Source organism: Rhinolophus sinicus, chromosome 10 (assembly GCF_057876585.1).
Source record: "Rhinolophus sinicus isolate RSI-liver-muscle chromosome 10, RSI-T2T, whole genome shotgun sequence".
NCBI classification, from domain to species: Eukaryota; Metazoa; Chordata; class Mammalia; order Chiroptera; family Rhinolophidae; genus Rhinolophus; species Rhinolophus sinicus.
The window spans coordinates 12,944,665-12,959,649 of NC_142510.1; the positions used below are offsets into that span (position 1 = coordinate 12,944,665).

Consider the following 14,985-nt stretch of genomic DNA (forward strand, 5'->3'; position numbering starts at 1 on the left):
CTCTGTCTGGAGTTGTCACCTCTATATTCCTCTGTCTGTCCCTCTCTGTCCTCTTTCTATCCCCTGTGTATCTCTGTCCCCTCTCTATCTCTCTCTGTTCTTTCTGTATCTTTCTGTCTGTCTCTCTGTTTCTTGTCTCTCTCTATCCTTTCTGTTTTTTTTCTCTCTCTCTTCCCATCTTTCTGTTTCTCTTCTCTCTTTCTCACTGTCTTGTTCCTCACTGTCCTTGGCTGTCTGATCTCTGTCTGTCTCTAAACGGCATTCTGAACAGCTGTGGAGAGGAGTGGATTAGCTTCAGAGCTAATCCCTGGACTGTGCCTGGTGCCCTCCTGGCACATAGCAAGTGCTCGCTAAACTGTAGCGGGGAACGCTTTCCAAGAGTGACCCAAGAACACTGGGAACCTGCTGAGATGTGTCAGGAGGGCCTGGGACTGGTCCAACAAGGGAGGCCTGGCTTTTGAGGCCATCTTCAGGTGGCCCCCTCCCTCGTCCAGCTGTGTGTTCCCCCACGACCTCCCATTCCCGCCATCTGTATTTTCGCATGGTCAACTCTTCCGTCCACATCACATACCAGCAAACTCATGTCTCCACATCTTTGCTCATGCTTTTCCACCTCCTCGAGTGTCTTTCCCTTCCCTGTGCAAGCACCGTTTGTCTTTTGAGGTTCAGCTCAGGTCCACATTCTTTCCCGAAGTTTCCCGTGTTTGCCTTTGGGTCGCAGAGTCCCGCACTGGGTGGGAACTGTTTGCGCTCTGCATCCCAGGCACCCAGGTGGGTGCCAGGCAGAAACATTGAGCAGAGAGTACGGAGAGCTTGCATGTCCCCTCCCCTTCCCATCTTGCACTGGTGTGGCACATTTGTCACCGTTAAACCATATTGCTACATGATTCTTAACTAAAGCCCATCATTTACGTTAGGGTTCGTTCCTGATATTGTACATTCTGTGGGTTTTGACACATGCGTGGTGTCATGTACCCACCATTCCAGCATCACACAACTTAGTTTTACCATCCGAAGAGTGCCCTGCGTTTCACTTATTCCTCCCTCCCTCCCTCTCCCCAAACCACTGGCAACTACTGATCATTTTGCTGCCTCTGGAAGATTTGCCTTTTCCCAGATGCCATGTAGTTGGAGTCATACAATGTGTAGACTTCCCAGCTTGTCTTCTTTCACTTAGTAATATGCATTTTTGGTTCCTCCATGTTGTTTTGTGGACTGAGAGGTATTTTTTTAAATTGTGGTTGAAAAACACATCAAGTTGACCATCTTAACCATTTTTAAGTATAGAGTTCAGTAATGTTAAGTGTATTTACATTGTTGTGAAACAGGTTTCCAGAACTTTTCCATCTTGTAGAACAGAAACTACACCCATTAAGTAACTTTCCTGTGCCCCCTCCCCCATTCCCTGGCACCCACCATTCTACTTGATGTCTCTGAATTTCACCACTTTAGATTCTGCATGTAAGTGGAATCATACAGGATTTGTCTTTTTGTGACTGGCTTATGTAAACACAGTGTATTTGAGCTTCATCCATGTAGCGTGTGACAGGATATCCTTTCTTTTTGAGACTAATATTTCAGTGGTACATACACACGCGCGCGCACACACACACACACACACCTTCCTTATCCATTCATCTATAATGGATACTTGGGTTGCTTCCACATTTTAGCTATTGTGAATAATGTTGCTTTGAACATGGGTGAGGAAATATCGCTTTCTGACATTGTTTTTCATTCTTCTTGGTATATACCCTGAAATGGAATTGCTGGATCATATGGTAATTCTATTTTATTTATTTATTTTTTTATTGGGGAAAGGGAACAGGACTTTATTGGGGAACAGTGTGTATACTTCCAGGACTTTTCCAAGTCAAGTTGTTGTCCTTTCAGTCTTAGTTGTGGAGGCCGCAGCTCAGCTCCAGGTCCAGTTGCCGTTGTTAGTTGCAGGGGGCACAGCCCACCATCCCTTGCGGGAGTCGAACTGGCAACCTTGTGGTTGAGAGGATGCGCTCCAACCAACTGAGCCATCCGGGAGCTCAGTGGCAGCTCAGCTCAAGGAGCCGTGTTCAATCTTAGTTGCATGGAGGTGTGGGGGCGCAGCCCACCATCCATTGTGGGAGTTGAGGAGTCGAACTGGCAACCTTGTGGTTGAGAGCCCAGGCTCCAACCAACTGAGCCATCTGGCCACCTGGGAGCTGAGCGGCAGCTCATTGACTTCATTCTAGTTGCAGAGGGCACAGCTCGCTGGCCCATGTGGGAATCCTCCCGGCAGCCCCATTGCCCAGAGCTCGCACTCTAACCAACTGAGCTACCTGTCTGCCCTGGTAGTTCTATTTTTAATTTTTTGAGAAACGACCACACTTTTCCATGTGGCTCTACCATTTTGCATTACTACCACCAATGCACAAGAGTTCCAATTTCCCCACATGCTCCGCAGCACTTGTTATCTTCTGGGTGTTTGATAGTAGTCACCCTAAGGGGTGTGAGGTGATATCTCATGGTGGTTTTGATTATCTTCCGATGCTTCTCGGTCTGTGTATATCTTTGGAGAAATGTCTATTCAAATCCTTTGCCCATTTTTTAATCAGGTTATTTTTTTTTGTTGAGTTGTATGAGTTCTTTATATATTCTGTATATTAACCCTTTATCAGATACATGATTTGCAAATATTTTCTCCCATTCTGTAGGTTGTGTTTTTTATTCTGTTAATTGTGTCCTTTGATTAACAAAAGTTAAGCTCGATGTAGTCCCCCTTGTCTATTTTTGCTTTTGTTCCCTGTGCTTTTGGTGTCATATCCAAGAAATCATTACCAAATCCATCATCATGAAGCTTTTCCCCTGTTTTCTTCTAGGACTATAGGTTTGGGCCCTTAGCTGTTTCTTTTTATCACTGAATAATATTCTGTTGTGTGAATGGACCACAGTGTATTTATTCAGTCACCTATTGGGGGACATCTTGGTTGCTTCCCGTTTTTTGCAGTTATGATTAAACTGCTATAAACATTTATGTGGACATAAGTTTTAACTCATTTGGGTAAATACTTAGGAGTGCAATAGCTGGATCACATGATAAGAGTATTTTTAGCTTTGTAAGAAGCTGCCAAACTGTCTTCCAAAGTGGCTGTACCATCTTGCATTCCCATCAGCAATGAATGAGCGTTCCTTTTGCTTCACATCCTCGCCAACATTTGGTGTTGTCAGTTTTTTGGCTTTTAGCCATTCTAATAGGTGTGTAATGGTCATTAAAATTGTCATTTTAATTTACAGTTCTCTAATGAGATAGGATGTCCAGCATTTTTTCCTATGTTCATTATCCATCTATATCTTTTTTGGTGAGGTGTCTGTTCAAATCTTTGTCTTTTTTTAACTGGGTTGTTTATTTTCTTATTTTTGAGTTTCAAGTGTTTTTAGTATACTTTGGATACAAATCCTTTCTCATATATGTGTTTTGCAAATTTTTTCTCCCAGTTTGTGGCTTGTCTTTTCATTTTCTTAACGCTATCTTTTACAGTGCAGAATTTTTAAATTTCAATGAAGTCCAACTTACGAATTTTTTCTTTCATAGGTCATACTTTTAGTGTTGTATCTAAAAAGTCATTACCAAACCCAAAGTCACTTAAATTTACTCCTGTGTTATCATCTAGAGGTCTTATAGGTTTGCCTTTTACATTTAGGTCTGTGACCCATTTTGAGTTAATTTTTGTAAAGGTATAAAGTCTATATCTAGATTCATTTTTTCTTTTTTGTATGTGGATATCCAGTTGTTCGAGTACCATTTGTTGAAAAGACTGTCTTCTCTCCATTGTTTTGCCTGTGCTCTTGTCCAAAATCAGTTGACCATATTTATGGGGATCTATTTCTGGGCTCTATTCTAGTCCTTCAGTCTGTTCATCTGTCCTGTGCCGATACGTCACTGTCTGGATTACTGTAGCTTTAGAGTATAGTCGGGTAGCATTAGTCCTCCATCTTTGTTCTCCTTTAATATTGAGTTGACTACTCTGAGTCTTTTGTCTGTCTGTATAAACTTTAGAATCAGTTTGTCAGTAGCCACAAAATAACTTGCTGGAATTTTCATTGCAAATGCGTCGAATCTGTAGTTCAAGTTGGGAAGAACTGGTATCTTGATCATAGTGAGTCTTCCTGTCCATGAAGATGGAATGTTTCTCTGTTTGTTTAGTTCTTTTGACTTCTTTCATGAGAGTTTTGTAGTAGTCCTCATATAGATCTTATACATATTTTGTTAGATCAATAGCTAAGTATTTCAATATTTTTGGTCCTGTTGTAAACAATCTTGTGTTTTTAATTTCAAATTTCAGTTGTTCATTGTGGGTTCATTGTTTTTCAAAATATAAAAATAAGAATCCTTGCTGATTGTAACAAAGTGGAGCCATGCTAAAATGTGAAAAGGAAAAGCTAATTACCCCCACCTGCTCCACCCCTGGTACCCAGCATTAACACACGGCTTGTGGTGGCCAATACCTTTCTCCTTGCTCAGCAAACTTATGAAACCTACAGGAACATGGTTAGACAAACAGGGATTTTTGTTTATTTTTGCCATAGTAGGATCACGACAGGCTATGTTATTCTGCATCTTCCTTTTAGCACTTAACAATTTATCATGGCTTTGTAAGCAGGGGTTACAGATTCTGCCCCCACTCTCTCCCAGGTCTTTATGCATATACATTTGTGTACACACACACACACACACACACACACACACACACACACACACACAATTCCAGAGATATAAAGTCCTTATACAAGGTATGGACATTTTATTTTATTTTTTTAATTTTCTGTTTGTTCCCATTGTCACCCTTGGGTAATCTGAATCAGGAGCTGTGTGCTGAGTGATGGTTAAGATGTATAAGCTCATCATTCTGGTTAGACACCAAGTTTTCTAAGTGTAGAAATGACGTCGTCTTGGGAGCCCTCTGGGCTGGGCCGAACACAGGGCCAGACACACGTGGAGCAGCCAGTAGCATAGAGTTTGGTTCTGGGCTTCAGTTTCTCCATGTGTGAAGGAGTCATGGTGGTAGCACCACCTCATTAGGTGGTTGGAAAGATGGGGAGAGATTCTGCATGCCCGGCACATAGTAGGTGCTCAGAAAATGTGAACTCTTGTCAGTGAGTTCTCTATTGTGGATGATTGGGGCAGGAAAGGGGACCTGACCCCTGCAGTGAGAAGGAGGAACCAGGCTGGGGAGGGATCTGCTGGTGTGCGATGCCAGCCCTGTGTACTGGGGGTGGGGCCATCAGAGCCTAGGGGTTGGGAGACAGGGTGGCTCCCAGGGACTCTGCCTGCCCTAACTTTGCTCTTGTTTCCTCCTGCTTTTCTAGGACAAGCAGCTGCGGATCTATGACCCCAGAGCAAAGCCTGAGGCCTCACAGGTGAGTTGTGTGGGCAGTGGGCTGTATTGAGGCTCCAGTAGCTCCCACAGGTGGAGGTGGGGGCGGGCTCAGCCTCCTGACAGACAGATTCTGCCACACCCCATGCCCCTGACAGGCCCGGTGGGTGTGTGGGAGTGTCACCTAAGAGGTGGGCTCTAGCTCTTCTGGGAAGTGTGTTCTGGGTCCTGGGAGGGTCTGGCTTTGATCACAGGGTGGGGCACAGCCACGCTGCCCACAGGCCTTTGGTTGAGGCTTCCCGTGGCTGCAGGAAGCTAATTTGAGATTCCAACTTCCTCTTCTTCTTTGAGACCCTCATCCCCACCCACCCTTCCTGGCACGATCAACAGAGGCTAGCCACAAAGGAGCCAAAAGACACAGCCCCCGCCCTCTGCGCCCCTCTAGTCTCACAGCAGGCGGACCCTTAGTCTGTGCCTGAGGTCTGTATCTGTGTCCGTGCTGGGGGCCTGCCAGATCTGTGGAACCCAGGCTCTGAACGTGCTTGGTTTTGTCTGTAGTTTTGCACAGGAGTGTGTGGCGCTTGGAGTGGGCAGGCTGCGCTCTGGGTTCATGCTACAGGCATTGAGCCACTGGGGAGTCATTCATTCGACGGCAGCAGCTTGGTGTCAGGCACGAATGTTCTGTGGTGAATGAGGTGGACACACTGGGTAATTGCTGGAGGCTCCTCTTTTTGGAGCCGTTTAGTGCTTCCCTAAGGAACTAGCTTGGAGCTGAAGCCTGATGGTGCAAAGGGGACACACACACATGGCCAGAGGGTAGGATAGGCTTGTTTCAGGACTGAGGGGCACAGGGGGAGGCAGGGCCCGTGAAGAAGGGCCTGTCATCTGTGCTGTGAGAAGCCACTGGAGAGTTTTAAGCAGAAAGTGAGATGAGCAGATTTACATTTTAAAAAAGATTTTTCTAGAAGCTGAGGAGCCTTCCCTGAGGAAGGTGCAGATCAGAGTCCTGCTGCCAGCTCAGGGGACGAGCTCCCCAGCAGAGCCTCACGCCCACCACAGATGCCCCGGTCTCCATTTCTAGGACTTGTTTCCCCACCCAGGGTGAAGAGGAATCCACCAGCTTCCATCCAAACAGCAGTAGCCAGGGCCATTCCCCCTACGCCCCAACACACACACACACACACACACACACACACTCACACACACACACACACACTCACACACACACACACACACACACACAGACACACACGATCCCCCTCTTAGTCAGTTGCACCTTTTTGCTCAAAACAGTCCAGTCAATTCCACTTCTGACCGGCTGAAGACCAGAAGGAGGCCCAGTCCTGACACGTGAACCAAGCTGGGCAGAAGTGGTTTTAGTCCTATGGCTGGGGGGGTAGCTGATTCTGAGTCTCAGGGCAGTGGGGGGGTGAGCGAAGGGCCTCACTGTAGCTTTGTGTGGCTAGCCTCCAAGCTTTTGCCTGGAAAGGGGGTCCCAGGCTCAGCGCAAAGGAGGGAGACTGAGGCCCTGTAGCCCCCGTTTTCTCAGGCCACACTCCCCTACCCAGGGTCTTGAGGCACAGTGCATGGCACCCTCAGTTTTGCCCCATCTGGACATTGCCAATTCCACCAGCCTGACCGTTTGCTCCCTTCCCGCCTCCTCCTCCTCCTTTTCCTCCCCTTGCAAGGAGGGGGGGTAATGGTGCTGAGGTGGAGAAGGAGTGGCTGCTGTCCAAGGGGCTCCAAGTTCCTAGGAGAGGGAGGGAGGGAGGCAGAGAGAGGATCTGGTTTTGGAGGGAGCCCCACTACAGGGGCTTCTGGATGAGGAGACCTGGGAAGAGCGGGGGTGGCTCCCACCCCCTCCCTGCTGCTGGGACAGTGCCTGTGTTCCGCCCGCTGGTGTGGGGGCAGCCAGCCTGGAATGCTGCCCTCCGTGTGGCCCTGCCCCCCACTTCCGCCCAGGGCATCTGGCCCACACCTGGCTTCTATTAGGAAAACCGCTGCTGGCGGCCAGGGTTGGTGTGAGGACTGGTGTGAGCCACGGGGCCAGCGCAGGGCGAGGCCTGCTGGGAGCGTCTTTGCCCGAGATCCAACTTCCCCACTAGAGAAGAGGGTAGGGGTCAGGGAAGGATGTGCTGCTCTCTGCAGCCTCTGCCCTCGCTGCTCCAGGGGCTGTACCCCGTAGCCTGGAGGCCGGGTGGGGAGGCCTCCCCAGGCCTCCCGCCACTGTCTCTTTTGGGCGACCTGAGCTTGGAACAGGGCGTACGTGGGCTGCTCCCTCCTGGTCACACCCCCTACTTTGTTTTTAGATTGTATTTATGATCATTAGTTATGTCCGTGGCCCTTCGTACATGTGACCTCCTTCCACCCTCATGGCAGTCCTATAAAGTTGGCTCTTTGGTCATTTCTGTCCCAGGGTCATGTAGCCCCTTCCTTATGCCAGAGTCCTGGTGGCGGTGGCTGAGGCCCTGAAGCCATGGGTATGCCAGAGAAGTAGCAGCGCGAAACTGAAGGGGTGTCCAGGTAGAGCAGAGGCTTCAGTACCCTCGTCAGGGGCAGGAGGGGTCCTGGGACGAGTGCTCTGACCTCTGGTGTAGGCAGGCAGGCCTGTGCCTTCAGCCTGCCCCAGTGTGTCAGACAGGCCTGAGGGGCCGGCATCTGGAGCCCAGCTAAGCCTGGCCGAAGAGGGTCGTGGGTGGAGGGTGGGCATTTTACCACTGAAGCAGGTAACCTTACCCAGGAGGGAGCCCAGGGCAGCTCCTGCAGCTGCCCTGCCCCACACAGGAAGCGTTGCCATGGTGACAGAGAAGGGGATTTGGCTGCACTGCAGCTGGAATGCTGGGTATGTGCCTGCTCCTAGCCTCAGCCCCTCCTGTTCTCTTCTTGGGGACAGGTATGGGGAAGACGTGGGGGAACTGGGGAGCTTCTCCACAGGCAGCACACCCTACTGCCTGTTGGGAGAAAGGCCATCCCGTGTGAGCGGGAAACCCCAAGGCCTGGCCTGCAGGCTCCAGATTCCCACCGCAGCTTTCCCCGAGGCCTCCTTTGACATGACTGGGGCTTGGGGTCATAGGATGCCTGGGTCCCAGCTGCAGCCTCCTCGCTGCCCCAGGAGAATGAGGATCTGGGGGTCTGGAGAGAGGGCTCCTCCTCCCCGAGTCCCGCGGAGGTCAGCAAATAAGAACTTACCATTTTTGAAAATGAAAATCACTCCAATGATCTGGGATAGATGAGGGGAGAGGGGAGCTGTGGACACCCCTTCCCCGCCTGTGGGACATCCTGTGGCCCCTGGGCAGACTGAGCTGGGTATGTCCACAGCGGACCCATTGGGCTCTGCCTAAGCTCTTACCTTGTTTCTACTTCTTGGTTTGGAGACTGGATAGTGTGAGTGGACGAACAGGACTCGCCAGCCCACACTGCACCTCACAGCACTGCCAGGGCCCAGGGGCCTGGTTCCCCCCGTGTGAACTCGTCCAGGAATGTTTGCTGGAAACCTGAGGTGGCCCAGAGTCAGCCAGGGTCCTGGGCTTTTCTGATCTAGGCTGTGCTGCCTTCTAGCTGTGGCTTTAGCTCCTTGCTTGTCCTCGCCTCAGGTCCCTCTTGCACAAATAGATAGAGAAAAATAACCATGGGCCCCGCCCCAGCGGGCAGGGAGCTCAAATAGCTGACAGCTGACTTGCTGGGTGACTTGGGGCAGATGGCTTCACTCTCTGGGCCTCTGGCTTCTCCATGTGTGAAGTAGGAAAGTGGGGATATGGGCCAAGGCACGTTCCATCCCCAGCCTGTGCCTCTGAATGAAAAAATGCTCCATTACTGCCCACGGGCCTTGCAGACCGAGCAGCACTTCCTCTCGCTTGCCCATCCCGCCAGATATGCTGGGCTCTGCTTTCCCAGGCCCCCCATTCTCGCGACCTGCCTCACACCTCATCCTTCACGTTTTAACTTAAGTGTTACTTTAAATCTACTTTTCTCAATTGTACTTTTGTTGTACCCTGTTATCGTGCTTTAAAAAAAGAAACATTAGCTATATACCAGACACAATCGTCCTCCAGAGTAGGTCCCGTTATGGTGCTCTTTCTACAGATAAGGAAACCGAGGCACAGAGATGCTGAGTAACTCACCCTGGGATGAGGCCCTTGTGGCAGGGCCAGGTTTTCACCCAGGCGGTCTGCCTCCAAAGCTTGTGCACTTATCCTCCACTGTACCCCTTTGTGACAGACACTTGGTGACGCAGTTATTTCTATGCGTATTTGGTTCACATCTGCCTCCTGACTTGTATAGTCTATGAGTTTGGGGACCTTTTCTGTTTTGTCCACCGTGTCCCCAGTGCCTAGCATAGTGTGAGCTGGACTATTCATGTTAGGAAAGAATGAATGAATGAGCAGCTGTGCGTGACCCAGTGCGTGACCCTCCACCTGAGACCGGCCCCACCACCAGCTACTAGCACAGTGCCTGATCCTTGTGAGGCCTCGCGTGTCTGTGGAATGAATGAATGGTGCACAGATGTTTTGTGAGTCATCTGTGTTGCTGCTTTCACTGGGTATTTGCACACTGATGAGAGGGCGAGAGCCCATGTGACACTTCTGACGGACTCTGGGGTGTTGGGGGCAGGGCTGACCCTCGCCCTGACCCTACAGCCCCTTTTGCGTGGAGAGAGGGGTATGGGTCCCTGGTTCTCAGGCTCTAGCCTTGACTTCCTGTGCCGGCTGCGGCTGGGTGGGAAGTGAGCAGTGAGAAAAGCCCCTTGAACGACAGGAGCTGAGCCATTTCCGATGGTCTCCCACGCTGGGGTCTGTCTTTTCAGGCTGGGGAGGGGGCGCTGGGCCAGCTCCTCACAGGCCACCTCCCTCCCTCATTCATTCCCAAGGAGATCGTGGGAAGCTTGGAGGAAGCTGGCCACAGTTTGGGGTGAGCTATTTTTGGTAACAGGGTCTTTTGTCTCAGGCTCCAGAGGCCAGGGTGACTGGGAGGGAGCTGTTTGCATTTCCTCTGGCCCCCTCAGCTCCTCCCTGCCTGGGCCCAGGGGACAGGGCCGCCTGTGCTGTGAACTCAACCTCTCCTCCCCAGGGCCCAGGAAGCCTTCCTGCTGGCAGCTGCAGCACCATGGGAGGGCGAAGAGGGGCACTTCTCTGCCCTCTCCAGGGACGCTCCCCAGTCCATGACTGCGTCAGGAGGCAGCAGTAATTCTAGTAATCCCTTGATTTGCACGGCGCTTTGCTGCAGGCCTGTTCCTCTCACATGTAGTCTCAGTTGATCCTTGCGACAGCCCTGGGGAGTAGGCAGCCCTGGCAATATGAGACCCATGCACAAGCTAGAAAAGTGAAGTTCTGAGAGTGCACGGAGGTCCCCAGGGCCTGGGGATGATGACCGGCAGCTGAGTGCTACCCCCAGGACACCTGCACGGGCAAGGATGCACCGCTGCCCTGAGTCGCTTTAGCAAGGGGGCTTAGTGGTGAGCAGGACACCCCAACAGTTCCGTTAGGAAGAGGGAGGCTGAACCTAAGCTGGGTGGCTGGGTCGGCCCTCAGGGTACAACACCGCCCTCAGCCGAGGTCCATCTTGTAGTGACATGAGGCCTCCCCTGTCTCCAGCCATTCCCCCGGGGGCCCTGACCTGGCCCCTCCTGCCCTCTGGGGCTCTCAGGCGGGTGGCCCTAGGGTGGCTCAACTCTGTTTCCTGCCTCCTGCAGAGCACACAGGCCCACGAGAACAGCAAGGATGGCCGGCTGGCATGGACAGGCACCCAGGAGCACCTTGTGTCCACCGGATTCAACCAGGTAGGGCTCCTCTCGGGTGAGCAGGACCAGCACTGAGAGCGGGGTGAGGCCCACTGGGAGGTGGGGGCTGCCAGCTAGCTCTGGGCCTGTCCATATACGGCCCTGAGCACAGCCGGGTCTCACAGCCCCAGGGGACCAACCACTGCTAAGAACTGGCAGATTCCATTTGCAATAGCTAAGTCTGACCCTGAGAACTGTGGCAGGCCCCCCAGGGACCAGAGTCCATGGAGGGAACCGCCCCATGTCCCTTGTCACCTAAGGGTTCTTAAAGGGGCAGGACATGAAAACTCAAACTCCCCTGGCATGATTCCTCCCCACATACTGCCTTCCAAGCTCTCTTCTGGGGCAAGTGCCCCTGTGCCAGGCTGTGTCCTTGGGCACTAGGTTCCTGGGGGGCTCTGGGGAGTGACAGATGACCCCTCTGAGTACCTCTCTGCCCCCTCCCCACAGATGCGTGAGCATGAAGTGAAGCTGTGGGACATCAGGCACTTTTCCAGCGCCCTCACGTCCCTCACCCTGGACACCTCACCTGGGTAGGAGCGGGCAGCATGTTGAATGGGCTCGGGGTGAGGGGGTGAGGGCCTAAACCATGTCTCGAGTTTAGACCTGTGAATGGGCACCGCTGCTCAGGGCCCCTGATGCGCCATTGGGTGGCCACCTGCAGAATGCAGGGGCCCAGTCCAGCCAGAAGGGCTTCACCTGGCTCAGATCCTGTCAAAGAGGTGGCCTGTCACCGGAGCAGTCAGAGGTGCCTGAGCTGGGCGACCTGCCACTCCCTGAGGAGCCACCTGGAACTTCACCCGCAGGGGTGGTGAGGCAGCCCCACATGGGCAGAGAAGCCCAACTGACCCGTCCTGTGTGCCCCCTTGGTCGTGGGGCAGGCTTCTGGCTGGTGACTCAGGCTGGCGTATTTTGGCATTTGGGGAGGGGACTGTGACAGCAGACATATGGGTGGCCAGCGCGAGAATGCACTCGGTTTTGCCGTGGGCTTTTTGGTGGGGCTGAGGGCTGAGGAGACCTGAGACTTTGTTTAGCAAGGTGGACTTAGGGTGGATGTGGGGTGACATGGGAAAAAATAGGCTGGCAGGTTTGGGGGTGCAGAGGGAGGCAGGCCTTGAACTTGTGGGTTCTATGCTCAGCCCTGCTCACACACCTGTCCCTGCTTGTGCTTGGTGGGGTGCCCAGGTAGCATGGGGGCGGTGCAGCTGCACCTCATCCTTACGTCACCCCCGGGAGTGCGTGCAGGGGAGTCTGTGGTGGTGCCGTGGGGGTCTGGCTGAGTCGGCTCTGCAGGGACGGCCCCGGCTCACCGTGGCTCAGGCGCCGGGAGGCACATGGCGAGTGCTGAGGAGTGACCTGTCCCTTTAGTCCACGTGGCTCCCACATCACAGCCCAGGAAAGAGGCTCGGGGGTGGATGGGAAGGGAGGAGGCAGGGACCTGGCCCTGTTCCGAAGCCTCATCCCTGCTCAGCTATGACTCTCCGAGGGCCTTGCTGGGACCCCCACCACCACCACCAGGCAGGGGCCTGCAAAGGTCAGAGCAAAGAGAGGGCCTTGGTCCTTGGATATCCTTCTAGCTTCTTCCTCTTCTGTTTCACAACTGGGGAAACTGAGTCAAAGAAGGAGGTGTGACCTGTCTAAGCATCGGGAGGAGCAAGGGCTCTGTCTGGGTGTAGGAAAGGCTTAGGGCCATAAAATCTTCCAGGGCATCCCGCCGCTGAGCACCCAGAGAAGGGGTAAAGGTCAGGGTGGCAGTAATCCTCTGCTCCCATCCTCTCACAGTCCAGGGAGAGGCTGGGGAGCTGAGGAGGCCCATGTTGCAGATGAGGAAGGTGAGGCTGGGTGAGCTCCAGTGCCTTCCTAGGAACCACACAGTAAGTGTAGGCTTCTGCCTGTCTGGGCCCTGAAGATTCAGGAAGTCACTAAGACCACCGTCTGTGCTGGAGGAATCAGCTCCCAGGCCCCCTGGTTCCATGTCCAGCAGCACCTCCCCAGGCCCAGATGCTGTGCTGGCATCTTGTCTGTACCTCCCCAGGCCATATAACCCGTCCCCTCCAGGGCACGCAGCAGAGGGAGGGAGCTCGTCCAACCTGGCAGAGGGACCCAGCACTAGCCATCAAGTGCTCCTCCACCCACCACTTCCTGCCTTTCAGGCTCTGCCCCTGGCCTGCGATGGGTCGCCCTTCCCCTGCAGAACAGCTCCCCCACTCCACCCAGCCCCAGCATGGCCCCTGGAGGAGTTAACGATGCCCAGACCCCACGGTGCCACTGGCCAAGGCTGACCCTGTAATTACAGCAGTTAAGAATAGCCTCGTAGGGCCAGTGAGGCCTGGAATTTCTCAAATCACTCCCAGATGGGCCAACAAGGCCATGTCCCGCCCCCTCCACCCCCAGTCCTGGCCCTGCCCCACCACCACGTCCACACCCTTGGCAGAGGAGTGGGGACTCTCCGGCCCTCTACAAAGCTGGTAGATGTCAGGGCCGCATGCCAGCCTCCAGGCTGGCCTGAGAGGTGGTGGGTCCCCTGCCCCCCAGGCTCCCTGGAAGCCAGAACCCCCACTGGCCCCTTGCAGTGTGGGGGCTGCTGAATGAACTGGACTAAAGATGGAAAGTGTACGGGTATCAACTGTGGGCATGGCCATGGACCTCCACTGCACCCCTTCTGTTTTACAGATTTTCCATCTCAATTTAGGCAGAACAGTGTGTGCTCTTACAAGAGCTAGAAGGGGCTAGGGGTCAGGCACATGCCCCTCCTGGCCTCTTCCAGGGAGAACCCAGGGCCCCACCCTCCCAGAGGCCTCTCTCGGCCCCCACCTATGCCCTCCTCTCTGTCATCCCTGTCATGTGTGGAGTGTTCCTCACTAGGAGGAGATGTGCCATGGTGAGAAGAACAGGGCATCGGGGTTCTGTGTGTAAAGCCAGGCTCAGGCAGCAGGTCCACAGATGGCTGTTCCATACTTCTGGGGTGCCAGACCCTGTGCTCAGTGCAGGGTGGAGGTGGACGGGGTGTACGGCAGGGCCTGGTGCTGCAAAGCAGCTTGTGCTCCATACAGGAGATGCAGAAACACCACCTGTCTCTGGTGTGGTGCCTCTGGGCTGGGTGAACGGTCAGCTGTATCGGCCCTGGGCTACAGGTAGGTAGGGATTTTTCTCCCCATGTTACTGAAAGCCGCTGAGGCCAGACAAGTGGGTCCTCTGTTGAGGTCACTCCAGCTGCAAACCAATGTAGGGTGGAAGCTGGGGTTGCATTTGTTTCTTCAATTGAGGTGTCCACCTCTGCACAGACCTCCAACCCAATGCCCAGCCATCGGCCAGAGACATGGGTCCCACACCTAGCATGTTCCCTGGAAATTGGGAGCCCCCTCTCTGCCTAGGTAGCATCTGCTGCTTACACCCCTCTCCTGGAGACCCAAGCCTTCCCCTCATGGCTGGCAACCCCGTCCTGGGCCAGGGAGTGGGTGTTGGGTGTTAGGATCCATCCCTGCCTGCTGTGAGCAAGCTGCTGTCACCTCTCCCAGCCTTTGAGTCTCCCTGGAGAGAGATTGTTAGGCGTGAAATGGGAATGTGTGTAAGCCCGGATGGCACAGGGCCTGTGGCAACAAGGATGCAACAGTGGGGGCTGGCATTTCCCCACATCCGTCCCTGGTCCTGGCCCAGAGCCACTGGGATTACTCTGGGAATGGGCTGTCTTGGTTTGGTCCCCCCAGTCGGCCCCTGGCCCTACCTTCATCTCCCAGCCCCTGATCTGATGGGACACCCCAACTGCCTTTTCTGGGAGGGCTGGCATGAATGTCCAGCCCCTTTCTTTAGGTCCTGCCTCCTACCCCACCCCCTGCCTGCCCACGAGGCCAGGTTTGG

The 14,985-nt window shown here is 53.4% G+C and overlaps 1 protein-coding gene across 1 annotated transcript in view; it reads left to right on the forward strand.

The window, feature by feature from the left end:
* Positions 1-14,985, forward strand: part of CORO7 (coronin 7) — a 56,064-nt gene that overhangs the window by 15,793 nt on the left and 25,286 nt on the right. The window contains exons 7-9 of the mRNA XM_019756401.3: positions 5,344-5,394; positions 11,041-11,127; positions 11,578-11,660. Of these exons, the coding sequence (XP_019611960.3) occupies positions 5,344-5,394; positions 11,041-11,127; positions 11,578-11,660 (221 nt within the window). The remainder of the gene's footprint in view (positions 1-5,343; positions 5,395-11,040; positions 11,128-11,577; positions 11,661-14,985) is intronic.